Source organism: Brachyhypopomus gauderio, chromosome 6 (genome assembly GCF_052324685.1).
Source record: "Brachyhypopomus gauderio isolate BG-103 chromosome 6, BGAUD_0.2, whole genome shotgun sequence".
Lineage (NCBI taxonomy): Eukaryota > Metazoa > Chordata > Actinopteri > Gymnotiformes > Hypopomidae > Brachyhypopomus > Brachyhypopomus gauderio.
The window spans coordinates 28766821-28792737 of NC_135216.1; the positions used below are offsets into that span (position 1 = coordinate 28766821).

The 25917-nt window shown below is 42.3% G+C and overlaps 3 protein-coding genes across 3 annotated transcripts; all 3 read left to right on the top strand.

The window, feature by feature from the left end:
• The first annotated feature begins 3620 nt into the window (after positions 1-3620).
• On the top strand, positions 3621-6943 carry LOC143516312 (uncharacterized). The gene is made up of 6 exons (XM_077007870.1): positions 3621-3863; positions 3949-4057; positions 4150-4324; positions 4408-4701; positions 4791-5259; positions 5349-6943. Exons 1-4 carry the CDS (start codon positions 3660-3662, stop codon positions 4523-4525), a joined length of 606 nt encoding a protein of 201 aa, XP_076863985.1. The 5' UTR covers positions 3621-3659; the 3' UTR covers positions 4526-4701; positions 4791-5259; positions 5349-6943.
• A 4825-nt stretch (positions 6944-11768) lies between these two features.
• Positions 11769-14534, top strand: LOC143516313 (uncharacterized). The gene is made up of 6 exons (XM_077007871.1): positions 11769-12011; positions 12097-12205; positions 12298-12472; positions 12556-12849; positions 12939-13407; positions 13501-14534. The coding sequence occupies exons 1-4, from the start codon at positions 11808-11810 to the stop codon at positions 12671-12673; spliced, it is 606 nt and encodes a 201-aa protein (XP_076863986.1). The 5' UTR covers positions 11769-11807; the 3' UTR covers positions 12674-12849; positions 12939-13407; positions 13501-14534.
• A 5356-nt stretch (positions 14535-19890) lies between these two features.
• On the top strand, positions 19891-23254 carry LOC143516314 (uncharacterized). Its single transcript, XM_077007872.1, has 6 exons — positions 19891-20133; positions 20219-20327; positions 20420-20594; positions 20678-20971; positions 21061-21529; positions 21620-23254. Exons 1-4 carry the CDS (start codon positions 19930-19932, stop codon positions 20793-20795), a joined length of 606 nt encoding a protein of 201 aa, XP_076863987.1. The 5' UTR covers positions 19891-19929; the 3' UTR covers positions 20796-20971; positions 21061-21529; positions 21620-23254.
• The last annotated feature ends 2663 nt before the right edge of the window (positions 23255-25917 follow it).

The window sequence follows — 25917 nt, forward strand, 5'->3', positions numbered from 1 at the left end:
ATATTTTCCTTTTTGTTACATGCAATAATCTAAACAGGGAAGACGCAGAAGGCTAACCTACACGCTTGAGTTTGACAGTCTCTTGAAAAGACTTTAGGAAAGATCTCGAGAAAAAACTGATAACACGTCAGAGGGTAGGGCTTTTTTGCTGTTCTTTTCATAATCTTTCATATCACTTTGCTTCATGCAATTTCATTTAGTTACATTTTATGTTTAATATTTAATTACATTATTATTATTTTATAATTTGTCATTATTTTGTTTGTTTCCTTTTTATCTTTAATTTCTTTTAAAATTTTCTTTTTGTCTTATCTGCTTCCTTTTAATGTTTCTTTTTATTTATTTTGTAAAGCACTTTGAGTTGCATGTATGTATGAAAGGTGCTATACAAATAAAGATTATTATTATTACTACATAATATAAAACATCTGCTAAAATTATAAGCCATATGAACATTGTATAATGGTGACCAGTGTCGGGCAGAGTAGGATGCGTTCCCCCCTTGAATCTTGGTTCCTCTCAAGGTTTCTTCCTCATGCAAAAAACTAGTGAGTTTTTCCTTGCCACTGTCGCCCTTGGCTTGCTCACTGGGGGCTAGGACTCGGCACTTGTAAAGCTGCTTTGTGACAACAACTGTTGTAAAAAGCGCTATATAAATAAAATTTGATTGATTGATTGCTTATGTATGCTTGGTAAGTTCATTTTCACCCATTTGTCCACAGATATCATACATGCTCAAAGCATCACCAGAGTTGGTGCATGTCACGCGAACCCCCAGGGAACAGGGGACTCGTGGGGTTTTTGTACGAGATGAACCCAGGGGCAAAACCCAAAAGAAAGAATGACAAACTGAGGCCTCCGCTACTAAGCGGGAAACGCGGAAAAGGAAAGCTGAGTATATCTCAGAAAACGAAAACAGAAAAGAATACGGAACGACCTCGACGTAAGACCAGGTAAGTGAAAACAACAAAAACGGAGGAGACAAAAACTGTCAAAAAGGGAGCGCAAATGAACAAAGAAAATACAAGCCAGAGAAATGGACTAGAATGAAAACATAAGCACACAGAGAAAAACCACTCAACGTGTTGTGATCAAAAAGGGAGCACAAACGATCAAAATAAATATAACAACAAATATAAATATAACAACAAGTCTGAGTCGCTCCTCCTCCATAGCTCGAAGCGTTGGCGTTTGGCAGCCAATAAGCTATTGCGCTGTAGTCGTAGGCCTAAAGTTTAAACACAAATGTTCATACATTTGGGGACCACTTGTCCTTCCTTATTCCTTTCTACCCAACACCTCCTCATCCCCACTGTTCCCTCCATCAACATGGGATACATTAGTAATAAATATAAATATATTGCTGTAGCCCATAGTGTAGTGCAAATGACAGTGCAAAAAAAGAGTTTGAGAGTCTGATGGCAGTGGGAAAAAGAGTTATTTAATCTGCTGGTTCTGCACTTCACCACTTCTGTAACAATTAGCTTGATGCTAATGTTATATGGGAGATCCCTTTGGAATTAGATAACTGCGTAATGTTACATGAGAAACTAACTATGAGTTAGCTTGATGCTAACGTTATATGGGAAATCCCATATAGATGCTAGCGGAAGTTAGCATTACCATGGCGTAGCTATTCGCTGCCAAGTTCTGACATTTCAAAACACTGATATATTTTTTTTATCTAAACAGCAGGCTAAAACTACTCATTATATGTTGTTATTGACTGTGCTGTTAGCTAAGAAGTTATACAACACAATTTGCAAAGGATTCAAAGATTCAAAGCTTTATTGTAATATGTGCATCGCCTATGAGTTAGCTTGATGCTAACGTTATATGGGAAATCCCATATAGATGCTAGCGGAAGTTAGCATTATCATGTCAAATCAAATCAAATTTTATTTATATAGCGCTTTTTACAACAGTTGTTGTCACAAAGCAGCTTTACAAGTGCCGAGTTCTAGCCCCCAGTGAGCAAGCCAAAGGCGACAGTGGCAAGGAAAAACTCCCTAGTTTTTTGCATGAGGAAGAAACCTTGAGAGTTGTCGCTGCTATTTGTTGCCAAGTTCAGACGTTTCTACTTTTGATAAATCTTCTAGGAGTTAGCTTGCATAAACCAGACATGGGGAACATGAATAAATGGTTTTTGAAGTGTTTCAGTCACTTATTTTAAATAAAATACTTAGAAGTCAATCTATGTGAATGGCATCCCAATTCCAATTTATTTGACACATGAAAATAAATTGGAAGTGGGATCCTATTCAAATAAATTGGAAGTGGGATTGGTAAGTACAAAAAATCCCACTTCTATTTGAATGGCATCCCAATTCCAATTTATTTGACACATGGAAATAGACACTACCTTTATTTCTGGCCATCAGGTGGTGCTGTCACACTAGAAAGTCAATAGCACAACAGGTTGGCATATGGCAGTTTTTGCAACCAATGTGTCAAATTAAGCCAAATAGATTGCAATTGGAATGGTAAGTACAAAGCATCCCACTTGCAATCTGTTTGACCTTGTGTCCCACACCCAATCAGGATCATTGAATTGATTAATGCGCAGATGATTCATGGGATTGAATATTTGGAAAATGGCCTTTAAACGCCTACATCTCGGGAACGGAAGCACGTAGAAACGAGTAGTTTTTTGCATTGTAATCTGCTTGATCTCCTCTATCCAATTGCCTTAAAAAGTAAATTAAAAAACCGTTAATGGAAAATGCGTTATTCTGAATGACCTGGCAGCCTCAGAGTACTATTAAGTCAGGCGGGGGGAGTGTCAGTGGTAGAAGCCTGGCTGTCTACATCATCTTGTGAAAGGTGAGGTGGCAGTCCGCCATTGGTGCGCAACCCCAGGAGTGCCAAAGCAGTAGAAGCTTGGTAACTTCCTGAAAATTCGTTTAGAATCGTATGGAAGCTATCCGCTGCCTTGGTCCTCAACCCAAGGCCACCGGGGAGTTGCGTAATGCACATGACATCCTTGGCCCTTGGTGTCAATCACCTGGCAACGGGTGGTTGGGGCACAGGCTCTGGAGGCCCTATTCGGGGTTTCTATGACCTAGCTCCAGTAGCATGCTGGAGTATGCCCTCCCCATTTGGGGGCCCACAAGCTGCTTGGAAACTTAGCGGTGTTAACAGATGGCATGCTTGTGGTTTCTGTATGTCTATTGTATGTATGTCTATGTCTATTCTGTTTGAGTATGTCTATTGACTCATGTTTCCTCTCTTTTTCAGATATTTCACCATGAATGCCTGTCCGCTTTGCTTTAAAGTTTTCAGCAATCTGAGCCAGCACCTGAGAGTGACTCATCACGTGATAAATCTCACGGAGCGCTCCCTACTGCTCAGACTGGTCTCAGGCAGAGTCGACATTAGGAAAGGCAAATGCTGCGTTCCAGGATGTGGGCAGACCACATCACGACTCGACAGGCACTTGAGCTCACATACTGAGCTGTCAAGCACCCTCAAGGCTCTTTACCTGCAGGAGCTCAAGAGAAAGTCGGTTTTACAAAGCCTGGCAGAACTTAGGGCATCTAACCCTTCAGTTTCCCTTAGGTCAGATTTAGATACAAGGGAAGAGGAGGAGGAGGAGGAGGAGGAGGAGGAGGAAAGGACACTCGGAGCTGCAGCGGAAGACGCCCCATGCCCCATGGAGGATGAGGAAGAGGTTGCAGAATGCGTCCATTGTGTGTCAAGAAAAGGACACAAAGAAACTGACTGAAGAGCTGTCAGCTACAACGAAGGAGCTCCAGCTGCTACGGCACCAGCTGAAAGTTATGCGCAGAAGCATAGAAAAGAAAGCAGTGCCAGTCAAACAAACAAAAACAAGGGTTAGGGTGACAGCCCAAAACAAACCATGTGTAAGTTGTCATAGAGCAGTTAAAATGAATGTGACTGCTCTGGTCCAACAGGTATAATGTATTTTTCTTACAATTTGAATCTTAGGAGAAACCAGCAGAGCAGGAGGCAGATGCAGACGCAGAGGTGGAGATGCAGGCAGAGCAGGTGCAGCCTGCTGACACAGAAAACTTTCCCGACCATGTGCCTCAGCTCAGTAAGTGCAGTCAGGTTTGCTTTGGCTGTGCTTTTTTTAAGTATATTTCCTTTGATTGAAAATAAGTAATTCTCCATATCTTATGCTTTCAGATGAAATTCTGGAGAGCTACCAGTATCACCAGGAGGGGCCTGACCCTTCCTATAGGCTCCAGAATAACGTGAAAAGTAAAATATACCGCATAAAGCGGTTCATTGCTTACATAGCTGTGGGCCAAAGCCACTTACACGAGTTCACCTTCCTGGACAATGCTCCAAGGATTAGGGAGTATGGGACTATTCTTTACTCTAAAATTTAGTTTTAATGTTTAGATGTTCTGTGATTCATATGTATGTTTTCATGTTTTGCAGATGGGTCAGAAGCTTGATGAAAGAAAAAGTTGTGCCTAGCACACGAACACTACGTCAAAAATGTAGCCCAATTTATGGGCTACATAAAGGATACACCACCCCCCACCTGCCGCCTTAAGCGTGTTTCCCTGGTTAACATAACTAGGGAAATAAAGGGCATAATTAAAAAACAGCAGCGGTCGGTAGTGATCCACGAGATCCGAGTGAAGGAGTGTAAAGATGGGCGTGCCATCAGCAAAGAGACACTGCTAAAGTGTCAAGAAAAAGCGAGGCAGCAGATACCTTTAATATTGAGTGAGTCCTGCATCATACCTCACTTTAATTTTTTCTGCTGCACTTTACATCAATGTGTCTCATTCTTGTGTTTTTATTTGTTACCTCAGAGACCCTGGAGACCAAAAGCTCCATAAAGCTCCAACGCTCCTTTTATGGATACATTACAGCTTACTTATCGTCCATTTACGGCCACCGAACAGGAGTTTATCAAAACCTCCAGGTGGAGGAGGTGCTAAAAGCTAAGCACAATGCAGAGAGTACATACAACATGGCAAAATGTGTAATCTCTTGTGTGTTTTGTCCTTTTGTCTTTCTAAACAGGTTGAGTCTCATAAAACGAATGAGACATTTGGAGTGGCCCAGCTCCTCCTCACTGGGGAGGAGTACGGATGGCTTACGTCTTACATAAAACTAAGAAAAGGGCTGCCTGGCGGCAAAATTTCAAAATTCTTATTTTCGAATTCGACACCAAACACCTGCAAAAACCTCAACGAATACTTGCAACAGGCGTGGCAGCAAATGGAGCTCCCAGGAAAGCCGAAATTCACTGATTTAAGGAGCTCTATTGCCACCCACGTAAGTATTTTTTGAACAGTTGACTTGTCACTAACATTTATGTCCCCCCCCCCCCCCCCCCAGTGGTCTGATTTTATTTCCCTTCACAGGCAAGAAACGACCTAGACCCCAAGGAAAAGGAAATGGTGGCGCCATAACATGTGCCATAATACGGCCACCGCCAACAAATTCTACGCAATGAATTTGACAACAACAGAAGCCAGCAAGCATCGGATATTTGAAAGCCTCGTGCAGCCTGCACAAACCTCCGATGCACCAGAAGCCCCAGCTTAATGGATATGAAAAAAACAACTCACCTTAGATCTGCAACAGTATCACAGGAGATTGTTGTTGGCCACCTATTTCAGGACGCAGCCCGACTCAGTGGCTCTCCCCTTCACACACAAAGCAACCTGGACCCCTAAGTTATCCCAGGTCCCTAATGCAGTGAGAAAAATCATCAGAGCGGACAACTATGCCATGAGGAAGTTCCCCTGGAAACAACCAAAGGCCCATAATTTGAACAGACAGGAGCAGCGTGCACTAATGCAGCTGTGTCGAAACAAAAACTTTGTCATTAAACCAGCTGACAAGGGCAGTGTGACTTATTATGGATAGATCTACCTATATAAAGGAAGCAGAAAGGCAGTTAAATAATATAAAGTATTATAAACGCTTTTCTGAACCTATCTATACTAAAACCGTCTCTGAGGTACGGGACATTATATCAGACCTCAGACTAAAGGTGACGCTGCTTACTGCCGACGCTGCTTACTGGAGTGTTTTTGCCTTCTTTTTCCCTATCAATTTGCTTACATTTGATATATCTACAAATACTTTGTGGATATATTTTTAACTCCGACTACAACAACCTCCACAAGCCATCGAAAGACTTTTTCGACTGGAAACATCTTCGACATCTTAACCGAAGCCAAGTATCTTCGTATTTCATCATGTCTGAGTCGCTTGTTGCTTATGATGAGTGTGGCATGTATAGCTACTCTTCTTCCGTCAGTAGTGATAATTTTATTTATGTGAAGTGTAGATTAATTATTAGTATGACGGAGAAGATTTAGTTTTTAGAGGAGCGCATCTGGGCTTTAGAAAGTCCTAGAGAGTTTGTAGCAGCTAGCGCAGCTAGCATAGCAGCTAGCATAGCAGCTAGCATAGATAGCGTAGCAGGCCTGGGTAGCACAGCCATAGGTATCGAGCCCCCTGCTCCGGCATTAGAGCCCTCGCAGCGGGGCGAATGGGTGACGTCTCGGCGGCATAACCGTAGGGCTGAGCACCGTTCCTCTCAGGTTCCCATGTCAAACAGGTTTGCCTCACTCAGTAATACACCGACTGAGCAACCTGTTAAAAGAGCTCTGGTGATAGGAGATTCACAGCTTCGACACATGAATAGAGCGACCAGTTTAGAGACACCAGCGGCCATAGTCAAGTGTATCCCGGGGGCTAGAGCGCCTGACATCAGGGCTAATTTAAAGGTGCTGGCTAAACGTAAATATTCTAAGATAGTTATTCACGTCAGCACCAATGATGTGGGATTGAGACAGTCTGAGATCACCAAGGATAATGTTAAAGAGGAGTGTGAGTTAGCGGGGACGATGTCAGACGCCATAATATGCTCTGGTCCCATTCCAGTTCGGCGTGGCGCTGAAACCTACAGCAGGTTATGGGCACTACACCGCTGGATGTCTAAATGGTGCTCAGATAACAAAGTGGGTTATATAGATAATATTAGATATATAGATTATATAGATATATAGATAAGATTATATAGATATAGTTTTGAGGGCAGGCCTGGCCTTTTGAAGCGAGACGGCATTCACCCCTCTTGGGAGGGTGCTGCTCTCATTTCCCGTAGCATTTCTGCTAGGCTTAATGTGTGATGTTTCTTTATTCATTAGCATGTACCATGTTTTACACAGTGGTTACATTCATGACAGAAGAGGTTAATACTTGCAGAGCGGAATTTTAGTGTTTGCCAAAAATTAAATATAAATCACTAAAAGTGTTGTATCCAAGTCTATTCCTTGGTTAGCATCCAGTCTTAATCTTTCCAAATATTAAATCCAAATCTCTAATGAGACCAATTTTTAAATCCACATCCAAAGAAAAATCCAAATCTCTAATGAGACCGATTTTTAAATCCACATCCAAAGAAATAGCCAGGAAGGCCAGTGACATTCAATTGATGTTTCCATGTTCCAACTGTCTTCAAACTTGATAATCATCTCCAGACATCCAATTACACATGAAACAGCATGTAGCTTTCTCTATGTGCTAGGGTCATGCTATGTTCTAGGAGAGTTGTCGGAGGGCCCTGGAATGACACATTCCAGCTCTGCTCCCCAAAGTGGGCAGGAACAGACAGTAGCTTTTCCCATGTGCTAGGGTCACGACATTTCATAAGGGGCTTGCTTGAGGGCCCTGGAATTACATACTCCAGCCCCACCCACCAAAGTAGGCGGGAACAAGGAGTAGCTCTACGTATGTCCCAGGGTCTTTAATTCCAAGAATACGATTTGTCATGTCAAGCTTAGCATTCTAAGTCCTAATCTTTCGAAATATTAAATATACATCTCGTTAGTCCAATTTCAGCATCTCTAGTGGACACTTGGGTCGGGGGCGCTGTCCTTCTATGGGGTGTCTTGGGGAACCCCCATAGGCCCCCAAGCCAAGTTCCGAAGCCCTAGGACCAACTTTGTGTTGGGGTCACCAGGGGGCGCTATCGAGTCAGGGGTCCCCCCACGGCCCCCCAAGTCCGCTCCCGAACCCCTACAACAAACTTTTCACCAGTCAGTGAAATTATTTCTTTAGTATATTGATCATTTACAAAAGGTCCGTGCATAAATAAATAAGAACATGACTTAGTCATGTCATATTTTCAAAATATTTTCCTTTTTGTTACATGCAATAATCTAAACAGGGAAGACGCAGAAGGCTAACCTACACGCTTGAGTTTGACAGTCTCTTGAAAAGACTTTAGGAAAGATCTCGAGAAAAAACTGATAACACGTCAGAGGGTAGGGCTTTTTTGCTGTTCTTTTCATAATCTTTCATATCACTTTGCTTCATGCCATTTCATTTAGTTACATTTTATGTTTAATATTTAATTACATTATTATTATTTTATAATTTGTCATTATTTTGTTTGTTTCCTTTTTATCTTTAATTTCTTTTAAAATTTTCTTTTTGTCTTATCTGCTTCCTTTTAATGTTTCTTTTTATTTATTTTGTAAAGCACTTTGAGTTGCATGTATGTATGAAAGGTGCTATACAAATAAAGATTATTATTATTACTACATAATATAAAACATCTGCTAAAATTATAAGCCATATGAACATTGTATAATGGTGACCAGTGTCGGGCAGAGTAGGATGCGTTCCCCCCTTGAATCTTGGTTCCTCTCAAGGTTTCTTCCTCATGCAAAAAACTAGTGAGTTTTTCCTTGCCACTGTCGCCCTTGGCTTGCTCACTGGGGGCTAGGACTCGGCACTTGTAAAGCTGCTTTGTGACAACAACTGTTGTAAAAAGCGCTATATAAATAAAATTTGATTGATTGATTGCTTATGTATGCTTGGTAAGTTCATTTTCACCCATTTGTCCACAGATATCATACATGCTCAAAGCATCACCAGAGTTGGTGCATGTCACGCGAACCCCCAGGGAACAGGGGACTCGTGGGGTTTTTGTACGAGATGAACCCAGGGGCAAAACCCAAAAGAAAGAATGACAAACTGAGGCCTCCGCTACTAAGCGGGAAACGCGGAAAAGGAAAGCTGAGTATATCTCAGAAAACGAAAACAGAAAAGAATACGGAACGACCTCGACGTAAGACCAGGTAAGTGAAAACAACAAAAACGGAGGAGACAAAAACTGTCAAAAAGGGAGCGCAAATGAACAAAGAAAATACAAGCCAGAGAAATGGACTAGAATGAAAACATAAGCACACAGAGAAAAACCACTCAACGTGTTGTGATCAAAAAGGGAGCACAAACGATCAAAATAAATATAACAACAAATATAAATATAACAACAAGTCTGAGTCGCTCCTCCTCCATAGCTCGAAGCGTTGGCGTTTGGCAGCCAATAAGCTATTGCGCTGTAGTCGTAGGCCTAAAGTTTAAACACAAATGTTCATACATTTGGGGACCACTTGTCCTTCCTTATTCCTTTCTACCCAACACCTCCTCATCCCCACTGTTCCCTCCATCAACATGGGATACATTAGTAATAAATATAAATATATTGCTGTAGCCCATAGTGTAGTGCAAATGACAGTGCAAAAAAAGAGTTTGAGAGTCTGATGGCAGTGGGAAAAAGAGTTATTTAATCTGCTGGTTCTGCACTTCACCACTTCTGTAACAATTAGCTTGATGCTAATGTTATATGGGAGATCCCTTTGGAATTAGATAACTGCGTAATGTTACATGAGAAACTAACTATGAGTTAGCTTGATGCTAACGTTATATGGGAAATCCCATATAGATGCTAGCGGAAGTTAGCATTACCATGGCGTAGCTATTCGCTGCCAAGTTCTGACATTTCAAAACACTGATATATTTTTTTTATCTAAACAGCAGGCTAAAACTACTCATTATATGTTGTTATTGACTGTGCTGTTAGCTAAGAAGTTATACAACACAATTTGCAAAGGATTCAAAGATTCAAAGCTTTATTGTAATATGTGCATCGCCTATGAGTTAGCTTGATGCTAACGTTATATGGGAAATCCCATATAGATGCTAGCGGAAGTTAGCATTATCATGTCAAATCAAATCAAATTTTATTTATATAGCGCTTTTTACAACAGTTGTTGTCACAAAGCAGCTTTACAAGTGCCGAGTTCTAGCCCCCAGTGAGCAAGCCAAAGGCGACAGTGGCAAGGAAAAACTCCCTAGTTTTTTGCATGAGGAAGAAACCTTGAGAGTTGTCGCTGCTATTTGTTGCCAAGTTCAGACGTTTCTACTTTTGATAAATCTTCTAGGAGTTAGCTTGCATAAACCAGACATGGGGAACATGAATAAATGGTTTTTGAAGTGTTTCAGTCACTTATTTTAAATAAAATACTTAGAAGTCAATCTATGTGAATGGCATCCCAATTCCAATTTATTTGACACATGAAAATAAATTGGAAGTGGGATCCTATTCAAATAAATTGGAAGTGGGATTGGTAAGTACAAAAAATCCCACTTCTATTTGAATGGCATCCCAATTCCAATTTATTTGACACATGGAAATAGACACTACCTTTATTTCTGGCCATCAGGTGGTGCTGTCACACTAGAAAGTCAATAGCACAACAGGTTGGCATATGGCAGTTTTTGCAACCAATGTGTCAAATTAAGCCAAATAGATTGCAATTGGAATGGTAAGTACAAAGCATCCCACTTGCAATCTGTTTGACCTTGTGTCCCACACCCAATCAGGATCATTGAATTGATTAATGCGCAGATGATTCATGGGATTGAATATTTGGAAAATGGCCTTTAAACGCCTACATCTCGGGAACGGAAGCACGTAGAAACGAGTAGTTTTTTGCATTGTAATCTGCTTGATCTCCTCTATCCAATTGCCTTAAAAAGTAAATTAAAAAACCGTTAATGGAAAATGCGTTATTCTGAATGACCTGGCAGCCTCAGAGTACTATTAAGTCAGGCGGGGGGAGTGTCAGTGGTAGAAGCCTGGCTGTCTACATCATCTTGTGAAAGGTGAGGTGGCAGTCCGCCATTGGTGCGCAACCCCAGGAGTGCCAAAGCAGTAGAAGCTTGGTAACTTCCTGAAAATTCGTTTAGAATCGTATGGAAGCTATCCGCTGCCTTGGTCCTCAACCCAAGGCCACCGGGGAGTTGCGTAATGCACATGACATCCTTGGCCCTTGGTGTCAATCACCTGGCAACGGGTGGTTGGGGCACAGGCTCTGGAGGCCCTATTCGGGGTTTCTATGACCTAGCTCCAGTAGCATGCTGGAGTATGCCCTCCCCATTTGGGGGCCCACAAGCTGCTTGGAAACTTAGCGGTGTTAACAGATGGCATGCTTGTGGTTTCTGTATGTCTATTGTATGTATGTCTATGTCTATTCTGTTTGAGTATGTCTATTGACTCATGTTTCCTCTCTTTTTCAGATATTTCACCATGAATGCCTGTCCGCTTTGCTTTAAAGTTTTCAGCAATCTGAGCCAGCACCTGAGAGTGACTCATCACGTGATAAATCTCACGGAGCGCTCCCTACTGCTCAGACTGGTCTCAGGCAGAGTCGACAATAGGAAAGGCAAATGCTGCGTTCCAGGATGTGGGCAGACCACATCACGACTCGACAGGCACTTGAGCTCACATACTGAGCTGTCAAGCACCCTCAAGGCTCTTTACCTGCAGGAGCTCAAGAGAAAGTCGGTTTTACAAAGCCTGGCAGAACTTAGGGCATCTAACCCTTCAGTTTCCCTTAGGTCAGATTTAGATACAAGGGAAGAGGAGGAGGAGGAGGAAGAGGAGGAGGAGGAGGAGGAGGAGGAGGAAAGGACACTCGGAGCTGCAGCGGAAGACGCCCCATGCCCCATGGAGGATGAGGAAGAGGTTGCAGAATGCGTCCATTGTGTGTCAAGAAAAGGACACAAAGAAACTGACTGAAGAGCTGTCAGCTACAACGAAGGAGCTCCAGCTGCTACGGCACCAGCTGAAAGTTATGCGCAGAAGCATAGAAAAGAAAGCAGTGCCAGTCAAACAAACAAAAACAAGGGTTAGGGTGACAGCCCAAAACAAACCATGTGTAAGTTGTCATAGAGCAGTTAAAATGAATGTGACTGCTCTGGTCCAACAGGTATAATGTATTTTTCTTACAATTTGAATCTTAGGAGAAACCAGCAGAGCAGGAGGCAGATGCAGACGCAGAGGTGGAGATGCAGGCAGAGCAGGTGCAGCCTGCTGACACAGAAAACTTTCCCGACCATGTGCCTCAGCTCAGTAAGTGCAGTCAGGTTTGCTTTGGCTGTGCTTTTTTTAAGTATATTTCCTTTGATTGAAAATAAGTAATTCTCCATATCTTATGCTTTCAGATGAAATTCTGGAGAGCTACCAGTATCACCAGGAGGGGCCTGACCCTTCCTATAGGCTCCAGAATAACGTGAAAAGTAAAATATACCGCATAAAGCGGTTCATTGCTTACATAGCTGTGGGCCAAAGCCACTTACACGAGTTCACCTTCCTGGACAATGCTCCAAGGATTAGGGAGTATGGGACTATTCTTTACTCTAAAATTTAGTTTTAATGTTTAGATGTTCTGTGATTCATATGTATGTTTTCATGTTTTGCAGATGGGTCAGAAGCTTGATGAAAGAAAAAGTTGTGCCTAGCACACGAACACTACGTCAAAAATGTAGCCCAATTTATGGGCTACATAAAGGATACACCACCCCCCACCTGCCGCCTTAAGCGTGTTTCCCTGGTTAACATAACTAGGGAAATAAAGGGCATAATTAAAAAACAGCAGCGGTCGGTAGTGATCCACGAGATCCGAGTGAAGGAGTGTAAAGATGGGCGTGCCATCAGCAAAGAGACACTGCTAAAGTGTCAAGAAAAAGCGAGGCAGCAGATACCTTTAATATTGAGTGAGTCCTGCATCATACCTCACTTTAATTTTTTCTGCTGCACTTTACATCAATGTGTCTCATTCTTGTGTTTTTATTTGTTACCTCAGAGACCCTGGAGACCAAAAGCTCCATAAAGCTCCAACGCTCCTTTTATGGATACATTACAGCTTACTTATCGTCCATTTACGGCCACCGAACAGGAGTTTATCAAAACCTCCAGGTGGAGGAGGTGCTAAAAGCTAAGCACAATGCAGAGAGTACATACAACATGGCAAAATGTGTAATCTCTTGTGTGTTTTGTCCTTTTGTCTTTCTAAACAGGTTGAGTCTCATAAAACGAATGAGACATTTGGAGTGGCCCAGCTCCTCCTCACTGGGGAGGAGTACGGATGGCTTACGTCTTACATAAAACTAAGAAAAGGGCTGCCTGGCGGCAAAATTTCAAAATTCTTATTTTCGAATTCGACACCAAACACCTGCAAAAACCTCAACGAATACTTGCAACAGGCGTGGCAGCAAATGGAGCTCCCAGGAAAGCCGAAATTCACTGATTTAAGGAGCTCTATTGCCACCCACGTAAGTATTTTTTGAACAGTTGACTTGTCACTAACATTTATGTCCCCCCCCCCCCCCCCCCCCCCAGTGGTCTGATTTTATTTCCCTTCACAGGCAAGAAACGACCTAGACCCCAAGGAAAAGGAAATGGTGGCGCCATAACATGTGCCATAATACGGCCACCGCCAACAAATTCTACGCAATGAATTTGACAACAACAGAAGCCAGCAAGCATCGGATATTTGAAAGCCTCGTGCAGCCTGCACAAACCTCCGATGCACCAGAAGCCCCAGCTTAATGGATATGAAAAAAACAACTCACCTTAGATCTGCAACAGTATCACAGGAGATTGTTGTTGGCCACCTATTTCAGGACGCAGCCCGACTCAGTGGCTCTCCCCTTCACACACAAAGCAACCTGGACCCCTAAGTTATCCCAGGTCCCTAATGCAGTGAGAAAAATCATCAGAGCGGACAACTATGCCATGAGGAAGTTCCCCTGGAAACAACCAAAGGCCCATAATTTGAACAGACAGGAGCAGCGTGCACTAATGCAGCTGTGTCGAAACAAAAACTTTGTCATTAAACCAGCTGACAAGGGCAGTGTGACTTATTATGGATAGATCTACCTATATAAAGGAAGCAGAAAGGCAGTTAAATAATATAAAGTATTATAAACGCTTTTCTGAACCTATCTATACTAAAACCGTCTCTGAGGTACGGGACATTATATCAGACCTCAGACTAAAGGTGACGCTGCTTACTGCCGACGCTGCTTACTGGAGTGTTTTTGCCTTCTTTTTCCCTATCAATTTGCTTACATTTGATATATCTACAAATACTTTGTGGATATATTTTTAACTCCGACTACAACAACCTCCACAAGCCATCGAAAGACTTTTTCGACTGGAAACATCTTCGACATCTTAACCGAAGCCAAGTATCTTCGTATTTCATCATGTCTGAGTCGCTTGTTGCTTATGATGAGTGTGGCATGTATAGCTACTCTTCTTCCGTCAGTAGTGATAATTTTATTTATGTGAAGTGTAGATTAATTATTAGTATGACGGAGAAGATTTAGTTTTTAGAGGAGCGCATCTGGGCTTTAGAAAGTCCTAGAGAGTTTGTAGCAGCTAGCGCAGCTAGCATAGCAGCTAGCATAGATAGCGTAGCAGGCCTGGGTAGCACAGCCATAGGTATCGAGCCCCCTGCTCCGGCATTAGAGCCCTCGCAGCGGGGCGAATGGGTGACGTCTCGGCGGCATAACCGTAGGGCTGAGCACCGTTCCTCTCAGGTTCCCATGTCAAACAGGTTTGCCTCACTCAGTAATACACCGACTGAGCAACCTGTTAAAAGAGCTCTGGTGATAGGAGATTCACAGCTTCGACACATGAATAGAGCGACCAGTTTAGAGACACCAGCGGCCATAGTCAAGTGTATCCCGGGGGCTAGAGCGCCTGACATCAGGGCTAATTTAAAGGTGCTGGCTAAACGTAAATATTCTAAGATAGTTATTCACGTCAGCACCAATGATGTGGGATTGAGACAGTCTGAGATCACCAAGGATAATGTTAAAGAGGTGTGTGAGTTAGCGGGGACGATGTCAGACGCCATAATATGCTCTGGTCCCATTCCAGTTCGGCGTGGCGCTGAAACCTACAGCAGGTTATGGGCACTACACCGCTGGATGTCTAAATGGTGCTCAGATAACAAAGTGGGTTATATAGATAATATTAGATATATAGATTATATAGATATATAGATAAGATTATATAGATATAGTTTTGAGGGCAGGCCTGGCCTTTTGAAGCGAGACGGCATTCACCCCTCTTGGGAGGGTGCTGCTCTCATTTCCCGTAGCATTTCTGCTAGGCTTAATGTGTGATGTTTCTTTATTCATTAGCATGTACCATGTTTTACACAGTGGTTACATTCATGACAGAAGAGGTTAATACTTGCAGAGCGGAATTTTAGTGTTTGCCAAAAATTAAATATAAATCACTAAAAGTGTTGTATCCAAGTCTATTCCTTGGTTAGCATCCAGTCTTAATCTTTCCAAATATTAAATCCAAATCTCTAATGAGACCAATTTTTAAATCCACATCCAAAGAAAAATCCAAATCTCTAATGAGACCGATTTTTAAATCCACATCCAAAGAAATAGCCAGGAAGGCCAGTGACATTCAATTGATGTTTCCATGTTCCAACTGTCTTCAAACTTGATAATCATCTCCAGACATCCAATTACACATGAAACAGCATGTAGCTTTCTCTATGTGCTAGGGTCATGCTATGTTCTAGGAGAGTTGTCGGAGGGCCCTGGAATGACACATTCCAGCTCTGCTCCCCAAAGTGGGCAGGAACAGACAGTAGCTTTTCCCATGTGCTAGGGTCACGACATTTCATAAGGGGCTTGCTTGAGGGCCCTGGAATTACATACTCCAGCCCCACCCACCAAAGTAGGCGGGAACAAGGAGTAGCTCTACGTATGTCCCAGGGTCTTTAATTCCAAGAATACGATTTGTCATGTCAAGCTTAGCATTCTAAGTCCTAATCTTTCGAAATATTAAATATACATCTCGTTAGTCCAATTTCAGCATCTCTAGTGGACACTTGGGTCGGGGGCGCTGTCCTTCTATGGGGTGTCTTGGGGAACCCCCATAGGCCCCCAAGCCAAGTTCCGAAGCCCTAGGACCAACTTTGTGTTGGGGTCACCAGGGGGCGCTATCGAGTCAGGGGTCCCCCCACGGCCCCCCAAGTCCGCTCCCGAACCCCTACAACAAACTTTTCACCAGTCAGTGAAATTATTTCTTTAGTATATTGATCATTTACAAAAGGTCCGTGCATAAATAAATAAGAACATGACTTAGTCATGTCATATTTTCAAAATATTTTCCTTTTTGTTACATGCAATAATCTAAACAGGGAAGACGCAGAAGGCTAACCTACACGCTTGAGTTTGACAGTCTCTTGAAAAGACTTTAGGAAAGATCTCGAGAAAAAACTGATAACACGTCAGAGGGTAGGGCTTTTTTGCTGTTCTTTTCATAATCTTTCATATCACTTTGCTTCATGCCATTTCATTTAGTTACATTTTATGTTTAATATTTAATTACATTATTATTATTTTATAATTTGTCATTATTTTGTTTGTTTCCTTTTTATCTTTAATTTCTTTTAAAATTTTCTTTTTGTCTTATCTACTTCCTTTTAATGTTTCTTTTTATTTATTTTGTAAAGCACTTTGAGTTGCATGTATGTATGAAAGGTGCTATACAAATAAAGATTATTATTATTACTACATAATATAAAACATCTGCTAAAATTATAAGCCATATGAACATTGTATAATGGTGACCAGTGTCGGGCAGAGTAGGATGCGTTCCCCCCTTGAATCTTGGTTCCTCTCAAGGTTTCTTCCTCATGCAAAAAACTAGTGAGTTTTTCCTTGCCACTGTCGCCCTTGGCTTGCTCACTGGGGGCTAGGACTCGGCACTTGTAAAGCTGCTTTGTGACAACAACTGTTGTAAAAAGCGCTATATAAATAAAATTTGATTGATTGATTGCTTATGTATGCTTGGTAAGTTCATTTTCACCCATTTGTCCACAGATATCATACATGCTCAAAGCATCACCAGAGTTGGTGCATGTCACGCGAACCCCCAGGGAACAGGGGACTCGTGGGGTTTTTGTACGAGATGAACCCAGGGGCAAAACCCAAAAGAAAGAATGACAAACTGAGGCCTCCGCTACTAAGCGGGAAACGCGGAAAAGGAAAGCTGAGTATATCTCAGAAAACGAAAACAGAAAAGAATACGGAACGACCTCGACGTAAGACCAGGTAAGTGAAAACAACAAAAACGGAGGAGACAAAAACTGTCAAAAAGGGAGCGCAAATGAACAAAGAAAATACAAGCCAGAGAAATGGACTAGAATGAAAACATAAGCACACAGAGAAAAACCACTCAACGTGTTGTGATCAAAAAGGGAGCACAAACGATCAAAATAAATATAACAACAAATATAAATATAACAACAAGTCTGAGTCGCTCCTCCTCCATAGCTCGAAGCGTTGGCGTTTGGCAGCCAATAAGCTATTGCGCTGTAGTCGTAGGCCTAAAGTTTAAACACAAATGTTCATACATTTGGGGACCACTTGTCCTTCCTTATTCCTTTCTACCCAACACCTCCTCATCCCCACTGTTCCCTCCATCAACATGGGATACATTAGTAATAAATATAAATATATTGCTGTAGCCCATAGTGTAGTGCAAATGACAGTGCAAAAAAAGAGTTTGAGAGTCTGATGGCAGTGGGAAAAAGAGTTATTTAATCTGCTGGTTCTGCACTTCACCACTTCTGTAACAATTAGCTTGATGCTAATGTTATATGGGAGATCCCTTTGGAATTAGATAACTGCGTAATGTTACATGAGAAACTAACTATGAGTTAGCTTGATGCTAACGTTATATGGGAAATCCCATATAGATGCTAGCGGAAGTTAGCATTACCATGGCGTAGCTATTCGCTGCCAAGTTCTGACATTTCAAAACACTGATATATTTTTTTTATCTAAACAACAGGCTAAAACTACTCATTATATGTTGTTATTGACTGTGCTGTTAGCTAAGAAGTTATACAACACAATTTGCAAAGGATTCAAAGATTCAAAGCTTTATTGTAATATGTGCATCGCCTATGAGTTAGCTTGTTGCTAACGTTATATGGGAAATCCCATATAGATGCTAGCGGAAGTTAGCATTATCATGTCAAATCAAATCAAATTTTATTTATATAGCGCTTTTTACAACAGTTGTTGTCACAAAGCAGCTTTACAAGTGCCGAGTTCTAGCCCCCAGTGAGCAAGCCAAAGGCGACAGTGGCAAGGAAAAACTCCCTAGTTTTTTGCATGAGGAAGAAACCTTGAGAGTTGTCGCTGCTATTTGTTGCCAAGTTCAGACGTTTCTACTTTTGATAAATCTTCTAGGAGTTAGCTTGCATAAACCAGACATGGGGAACATGAATAAATGGTTTTTGAAGTGTTTCAGTCACTTATTTTAAATAAAATACTTAGAAGTCAATCTATGTGAATGGCATCCCAATTCCAATTTATTTGACACATGAAAATAAATTGGAAGTGGGATCCTATTCAAATAAATTGGAAGTGGGATTGGTAAGTACAAAAAATCCCACTTCTATTTGAATGGCATCCCAATTCCAATTTATTTGACACATGGAAATAGACACTACCTTTATTTCTGGCCATCAGGTGGTGCTGTCACACTAGAAAGTCAATAGCACAACAGGTTGGCATATGGCAGTTTTTGCAACCAATGTGTCAAATTAAGCCAAATAGATTGCAATTGGAATGGTAAGTACAAAGCATCCCACTTGCAATCTGTTTGACCTTGTGTCCCACACCCAATCAGGATCATTGAATTGATTAATGCGCAGATGATTCATGGGATTGAATATTTGGAAAATGGCCTTTAAACGCCTACATCTCGGGAACGGAAGCACGTAGAAACGAGTAGTTTTTTGCATTGTAATCTGCTTGATCTCCTCTATCCAATTGCCTTAAAAAGTAAATTAAAAAACCGTTAATGGAAAATGCGTTATTCTGAATGACCTGGCAGCCTCAGAGTACTATTAAGTCAGGCGGGGGGAGTGTCAGTGGTAGAAGCCTGGCTGTCTACATCATCTTGTGAAAGGTGAGGTGGCAGTCCGCCATTGGTGCGCAACCCCAGGAGTGCCAAAGCAGTAGAAGCTTGGTAACTTCCTGAAAATTCGTTTAGAATCGTATGGAAGCTATCCGCTGCCTTGGTCCTCAACCCAAGGCCACCGGGGAGTTGCGTAATGCACATGACATCCTTGGCCCTTGGTGTCAATCACCTGGCAACGGGTGGTTGGGGCACAGGCTCTGGAGGCCCTATTCGGGGTTTCTATGACCTAGCTCCAGTAGCATGCTGGAGTATGCCCTCCCCATTTGGGGGCCCACAAGCTGCTTGGAAACTTAGCGGTGTTAACAGATGGCATGCTTGTGGTTTCTGTATGTCTATTGTATGTATGTCTATGTCTATTCTGTTTGAGTATGTCTATTGACTCATGTTTCCTCTCTTTTTCAGATATTTCACCATGAATGCCTGTCCGCTTTGCTTTAAAGTTTTCAGCAATCTGAGCCAGCACCTGAGAGTGACTCATCACGTGATAAATCTCACGGAGCGCTCCCTACTGCTCAGACTGGTCTCAGGCAGAGTCGACATTAGGAAAGGCAAATGCTGCGTTCCAGGATGTGGGCAGACCACATCACGACTCGACAGGCACTTGAGCTCACATACTGAGCTGTCAAGCACCCTCAAGGCTCTTTACCTGCAGGAGCTCAAGAGAAAGTCGGTTTTACAAAGCCTGGCAGAACTTAGGGCATCTAACCCTTCAGTTTCCCTTAGGTCAGATTTAGATACAAGGGAAGAGGAGGAGGAGGAGGAGGAGGAGGAGGAAAGGACACTCGGAGCTGCAGCGGAAGACGCCCCATGCCCCATGGAGGATGAGGAAGAGGTTGCAGAATGCGTCCATTGTGTGTCAAGAAAAGGACACAAAGAAACTGACTGAAGAGCTGTCAGCTACAACGAAGGAGCTCCAGCTGCTACGGCACCAGCTGAAAGTTATGCGCAGAAGCATAGAAAAGAAAGCAGTGCCAGTCAAACAAACAAAAACAAGGGTTAGGGTGACAGCCCAAAACAAACCATGTGTAAGTTGTCATAGAGCAGTTAAAATGAATGTGACTGCTCTGGTCCAACAGGTATAATGTATTTTTCTTACAATTTGAATCTTAGGAGAAACCAGCAGAGCAGGAGGCAGATGCAGACGCAGAGGTGGAGATGCAGGCAGAGCAGGTGCAGCCTGCTGACACAGAAAACTTTCCCGACCATGTGCCTCAGCTCAGTAAGTGCAGTCAGGTTTGCTTTGGCTGTGCTTTTTTTAAGTATATTTCCTTTGATTGAAAATAAGTAATTCTCCATATCTTATGCTTTCAGATGAAATTCTGGAGAGCTACCAGTATCACCAGGAGGGGCCTGACCCTTCCTATAGGCTCCAGAATAACGTGAAAAGTAAAATATACCGCATAAAGCGGTTCATTGCTTACATAGCTGTGGGCCAAAGCCACTTACACGAGTTCACCTTCCTGGACAATGCTCCAAGGATTAGGGAGTATGGGACTATTCTTTACTCTAAAATTTAGTTTTAATGTTTAGATGTTCTGTGATTCATATGTATGTTTTCATGTTTTGCAGATGGGTCAGAAGCTTGATGAAAGAAAAAGTTGTGCCTAGCACACGAACACTACGTCAAAAATGTAGCCCAATTTATGGGCTACATAAAGGATACACCACCCCCCACCTGCCGCCTTAAGCGTGTTTCCCTGGTTAACATAACTAGGGAAATAAAGGGCATAATTAAAAAACAGCAGCGGTCGGTAGTGATCCACGAGATCCGAGTGAAGGAGTGTAAAGATGGGCGTGCCATCAGCAAAGAGACACTGCTAAAGTGTCAAGAAAAAGCGAGGCAGCAGATACCTTTAATATTGAGTGAGTCCTGCATCATACCTCACTTTAATTTTTTCTGCTGCACTTTACATCAATGTGTCTCATTCTTGTGTTTTTATTTGTTACCTCAGAGACCCTGGAGACCAAAAGCTCCATAAAGCTCCAACGCTCCTTTTATGGATACATTACAGCTTACTTATCGTCCATTTACGGCCACCGAACAGGAGTTTATCAAAACCTCCAGGTGGAGGAGGTGCTAAAAGCTAAGCACAATGCAGAGAGTACATACAACATGGCAAAATGTGTAATCTCTTGTGTGTTTTGTCCTTTTGTCTTTCTAAACAGGTTGAGTCTCATAAAACGAATGAGACATTTGGAGTGGCCCAGCTCCTCCTCACTGGGGAGGAGTACGGATGGCTTACGTCTTACATAAAACTAAGAAAAGGGCTGCCTGGCGGCAAAATTTCAAAATTCTTATTTTCGAATTCGACACCAAACACCTGCAAAAACCTCAACGAATACTTGCAACAGGCGTGGCAGCAAATGGAGCTCCCAGGAAAGCCGAAATTCACTGATTTAAGGAGCTCTATTGCCACCCACGTAAGTATTTTTTGAACAGTTGACTTGTCACTAACATTTATGCCCCCCCCCCCCCCCCCCCCAGTGGTCTGATTTTATTTCCCTTCACAGGCAAGAAACGACCTAGACCCCAAGGAAAAGGAAATGGTGGCGCCATAACATGTGCCATAATACGGCCACCGCCAACAAATTCTACGCAATGAATTTGACAACAACAGAAGCCAGCAAGCATCGGATATTTGAAAGCCTCGTGCAGCCTGCACAAACCTCCGATGCACCAGAAGCCCCAGCTTAATGGATATGAAAAAAACAACTCACCTTAGATCTGCAACAGTATCACAGGAGATTGTTGTTGGCCACCTATTTCAGGACGCAGCCCGACTCAGTGGCTCTCCCCTTCACACACAAAGCAACCTGGACCCCTAAGTTATCCCAGGTCCCTAATGCAGTGAGAAAAATCATCAGAGCGGACAACTATGCCATGAGGAAGTTCCCCTGGAAACAACCAAAGGCCCATAATTTGAACAGACAGGAGCAGCGTGCACTAATGCAGCTGTGTCGAAACAAAAACTTTGTCATTAAACCAGCTGACAAGGGCAGTGTGACTTATTATGGATAGATCTACCTATATAAAGGAAGCAGAAAGGCAGTTAAATAATATAAAGTATTATAAACGCTTTTCTGAACCTATCTATACTAAAACCGTCTCTGAGGTACGGGACATTATATCAGACCTCAGACTAAAGGTGACGCTGCTTACTGCCGACGCTGCTTACTGGAGTGTTTTTGCCTTCTTTTTCCCTATCAATTTGCTTACATTTGATATATCTACAAATACTTTGTGGATATATTTTTAACTCCGACTACAACAACCTCCACAAGCCATCGAAAGACTTTTTCGACTGGAAACATCTTCGACATCTTAACCGAAGCCAAGTATCTTCGTATTTCATCATGTCTGAGTCGCTTGTTGCTTATGATGAGTGTGGCATGTATAGCTACTCTTCTTCCGTCAGTAGTGATAATTTTATTTATGTGAAGTGTAGATTAATTATTAGTATGACGGAGAAGATTTAGTTTTTAGAGGAGCGCATCTGGGCTTTAGAAAGTCCTAGAGAGTTTGTAGCAGCTAGCGCAGCTAGCATAGCAGCTAGCATAGCAGCTAGCATAGATAGCGTAGCAGGCCTGGGTAGCACAGCCATAGGTATCGAGCCCCCTGCTCCGGCATTAGAGCCCTCGCAGCGGGGCGAATGGGTGACGTCTCGGCGGCATAACCGTAGGGCTGAGCACCGTTCCTCTCAGGTTCCCATGTCAAACAGGTTTGCCTCACTCAGTAATACACCGACTGAGCAACCTGTTAAAAGAGCTCTGGTGATAGGAGATTCACAGCTTCGACACATGAATAGAGCGACCAGTTTAGAGACACCAGCGGCCATAGTCAAGTGTATCCCGGGGGCTAGAGCGCCTGACATCAGGGCTAATTTAAAGGTGCTGGCTAAACGTAAATATTCTAAGATAGTTATTCACGTCAGCACCAATGATGTGGGATTGAGACAGTCTGAGATCACCAAGGATAATGTTAAAGAGGTGTGTGAGTTAGCGGGGACGATGTCAGACGCCATAATATGCTCTGGTCCCATTCCAGTTCGGCGTGGCGCTGAAACCTACAGCAGGTTATGGGCACTACACCGCTGGATGTCTAAATGGTGCTCAGATAACAAAGTGGGTTATATAGATAATATTAGATATATAGATTATATAGATATATAGATAAGATTATATAGATATAGTTTTGAGGGCAGGCCTGGCCTTTTGAAGCGAGACGGCATTCACCCCTCTTGGGAGGGTGCTGCTCTCATTTCCCGTAGCATTTCTGCTAGGCTTAATGTGTGATGTTTCTTTATTCATTAGCATGTACCATGTTTTACACAGTGGTTACATTCATGACAGAAGAGGTTAATACTTGCAGAGCGGAATTTTAGTGTTTGCCAAAAATTAAATATAAATCACTAAAAGTGTTGTATCCAAGTCTATTCCTTGGTTAGCATCCAGTCTTAATCTTTCCAAATATTAAATCCAAATCTCTAATGAGACCAATTTTTAAATCCACATCCAAAGAAAAATCCAAATCTCTAATGAGACCGATTTTTAAATCCACATCCAAAGAAATAGCCAGGAAGGCCAGTGACATTCAATTGATGTTTCCATGTTCCAACTGTCTTCAAACTTGATAATCATCTCCAGACATCCAATTACACATGAAACAGCATGTAGCTTTCTCTATGTGCTAGGGTCATGCTATGTTCTAGGAGAGTTGTCGGAGGGCCCTGGAATGACACATTCCAGCTCTGCTCCCCAAAGTGGGCAGGAACAGACAGTAGCTTTTCCCATGTGCTAGGGTCACGACATTTCATAAGGGGCTTGCTTGAGGGCCCTGGAATTACATACTCCAGCCCCACCCACCAAAGTAGGCGGGAACAAGGAGTAGCTCTACGTATGTCCCAGGGTCTTTAATTCCAAGAATACGATTTGTCATGTCAAGCTTAGCATTCTAAGTCCTAATCTTTCGAAATATTAAATATACATCTCGTTAGTCCAATTTCAGCATCTCTAGTGGACACTTGGGTCGGGGGCGCTGTCCTTCTATGGGGTGTCTTGGGGAACCCCCATAGGCCCCCAAGCCAAGTTCCGAAGCCCTAGGACCAACTTTGTGTTGGGGTCACCAGGGGGCGCTATCGAGTCAGGGGTCCCCCCACGGCCCCCCAAGTCCGCTCCCGAACCCCTACAACAAACTTTTCACCAGTCAGTGAAATTATTTCTTTAGTATATTGATCATTTACAAAAGGTCCGTGCATAAATAAATAAGAACATGACTTAGTCATGTCATATTTTCAAAATATTTTCCTTTTTGTTACATGCAATAATCTAAACAGGGAAGACGCAGAAGGCTAACCTACACGCTTGAGTTTGACAGTCTCTTGAAAAGACTTTAGGAAAGATCTCGAGAAAAAACTGATAACACGTCAGAGGGTAGGGCTTTTTTGCTGTTCTTTTCATAATCTTTCATATCACTTTGCTTCATGCCATTTCATTTAGTTACATTTTATGTTTAAAATAAAATGTAACTATTTACATTTTTATAATTTGTCATTATTTTGTTTGTTTCCTTTTTATCTTTAATTTCTTTTAAAATTTTCTTTTTGTCTTATCTGCTTCCTTTTAATGTTTCTTTTTATTTATTTTGTAAAGCACTTTGAGTTGCATGTATGTATGAAAGGTGCTATACAAATAAAGATTATTATTATTACTACATAATATAAAACATCTGCTAAAATTATAAGCCATATGAACATTGTATAATGGTGACCAGTGTCGGGCAGAGTAGGATGCGTTCCCCCCTTGAATCTTGGTTCCTCTCAAGGTTTCTTCCTCATGCAAAAAACTAGTGAGTTTTTCCTTGCCACTGTCGCCCTTGGCTTGCTCACTGGGGGCTAGGACTCGGCACTTGTAAAGCTGCTTTGTGACAACAACTGTTGTAAAAAGCGCTATATAAATAAAATTTGATTGATTGATTGCTTATGTATGCTTGGTAAGTTCATTTTCACCCATTTGTCCACAGATATCATACATGCTCAAAGCATCACCAGAGTTGGTGCATGTCACGCGAACCCCCAGGGAACAGGGGACTCGTGGGGTTTTTGTACGAGATGAACCCAGGGGCAAAACCCAAAAGAAAGAATGACAAACTGAGGCCTCCGCTACTAAGCGGGAAACGCGGAAAAGGAAAGCTGAGTATATCTCAGAAAACGAAAACAGAAAAGAATACGGAACGACCTCGACGTAAGACCAGGTAAGTGAAAACAACAAAAACGGAGGAGACAAAAACTGTCAAAAAGGGAGCGCAAATGAACAAAGAAAATACAAGCCAGAGAAATGGACTAGAATGAAAACATAAGCACACAGAGAAAAACCACTCAACGTGTTGTGATCAAAAAGGGAGCACAAACGATCAAAATAAATATAACAACAAATATAAATATAACAACAAGTCTGAGTCGCTCCTCCTCCATAGCTCGAAGCGTTGGCGTTTGGCAGCCAATAAGCTATTGCGCTGTAGTCGTAGGCCTAAAGTTTAAACACAAATGTTCATACATTTGGGGACCACTTGTCCTTCCTTATTCCTTTCTACCCAACACCTCCTCATCCCCACTGTTCCCTCCATCAACATGGGATACATTAGTAATAAATATAAATATATTGCTGTAGCCCATAGTGTAGTGCAAATGACAGTGCAAAAAAAGAGTTTGAGAGTCTGATGGCAGTGGGAAAAAGAGTTATTTAATCTGCTGGTTCTGCACTTCACCACTTCTGTAACAATTAGCTTGATGCTAATGTTATATGGGAGATCC

Coding starts and splice junctions, on each gene's coding strand:
- LOC143516314 (XM_077007872.1), top strand. CDS start 19,930: ATGAGGAAGAGGTTGCAGAATGCGTCCATTGTGTGTCAAGAAAAGGAC. Junction 20,134..20,218: donor CAGCCCAAAACAAACCATGT/GTAAGTTGTCAT, acceptor TTTGAATCTTAG/GAGAAACCAGCAGAGCAGGA. Junction 20,328..20,419: donor CGACCATGTGCCTCAGCTCA/GTAAGTGCAGTC, acceptor TTATGCTTTCAG/ATGAAATTCTGGAGAGCTAC.
- LOC143516313 (XM_077007871.1), top strand. CDS start 11,808: ATGAGGAAGAGGTTGCAGAATGCGTCCATTGTGTGTCAAGAAAAGGAC. Junction 12,012..12,096: donor CAGCCCAAAACAAACCATGT/GTAAGTTGTCAT, acceptor TTTGAATCTTAG/GAGAAACCAGCAGAGCAGGA. Junction 12,473..12,555: donor AATGCTCCAAGGATTAGGGA/GTATGGGACTAT, acceptor CATGTTTTGCAG/ATGGGTCAGAAGCTTGATGA.
- LOC143516312 (XM_077007870.1), top strand. CDS start 3,660: ATGAGGAAGAGGTTGCAGAATGCGTCCATTGTGTGTCAAGAAAAGGAC. Junction 3,864..3,948: donor CAGCCCAAAACAAACCATGT/GTAAGTTGTCAT, acceptor TTTGAATCTTAG/GAGAAACCAGCAGAGCAGGA. Junction 4,058..4,149: donor CGACCATGTGCCTCAGCTCA/GTAAGTGCAGTC, acceptor TTATGCTTTCAG/ATGAAATTCTGGAGAGCTAC.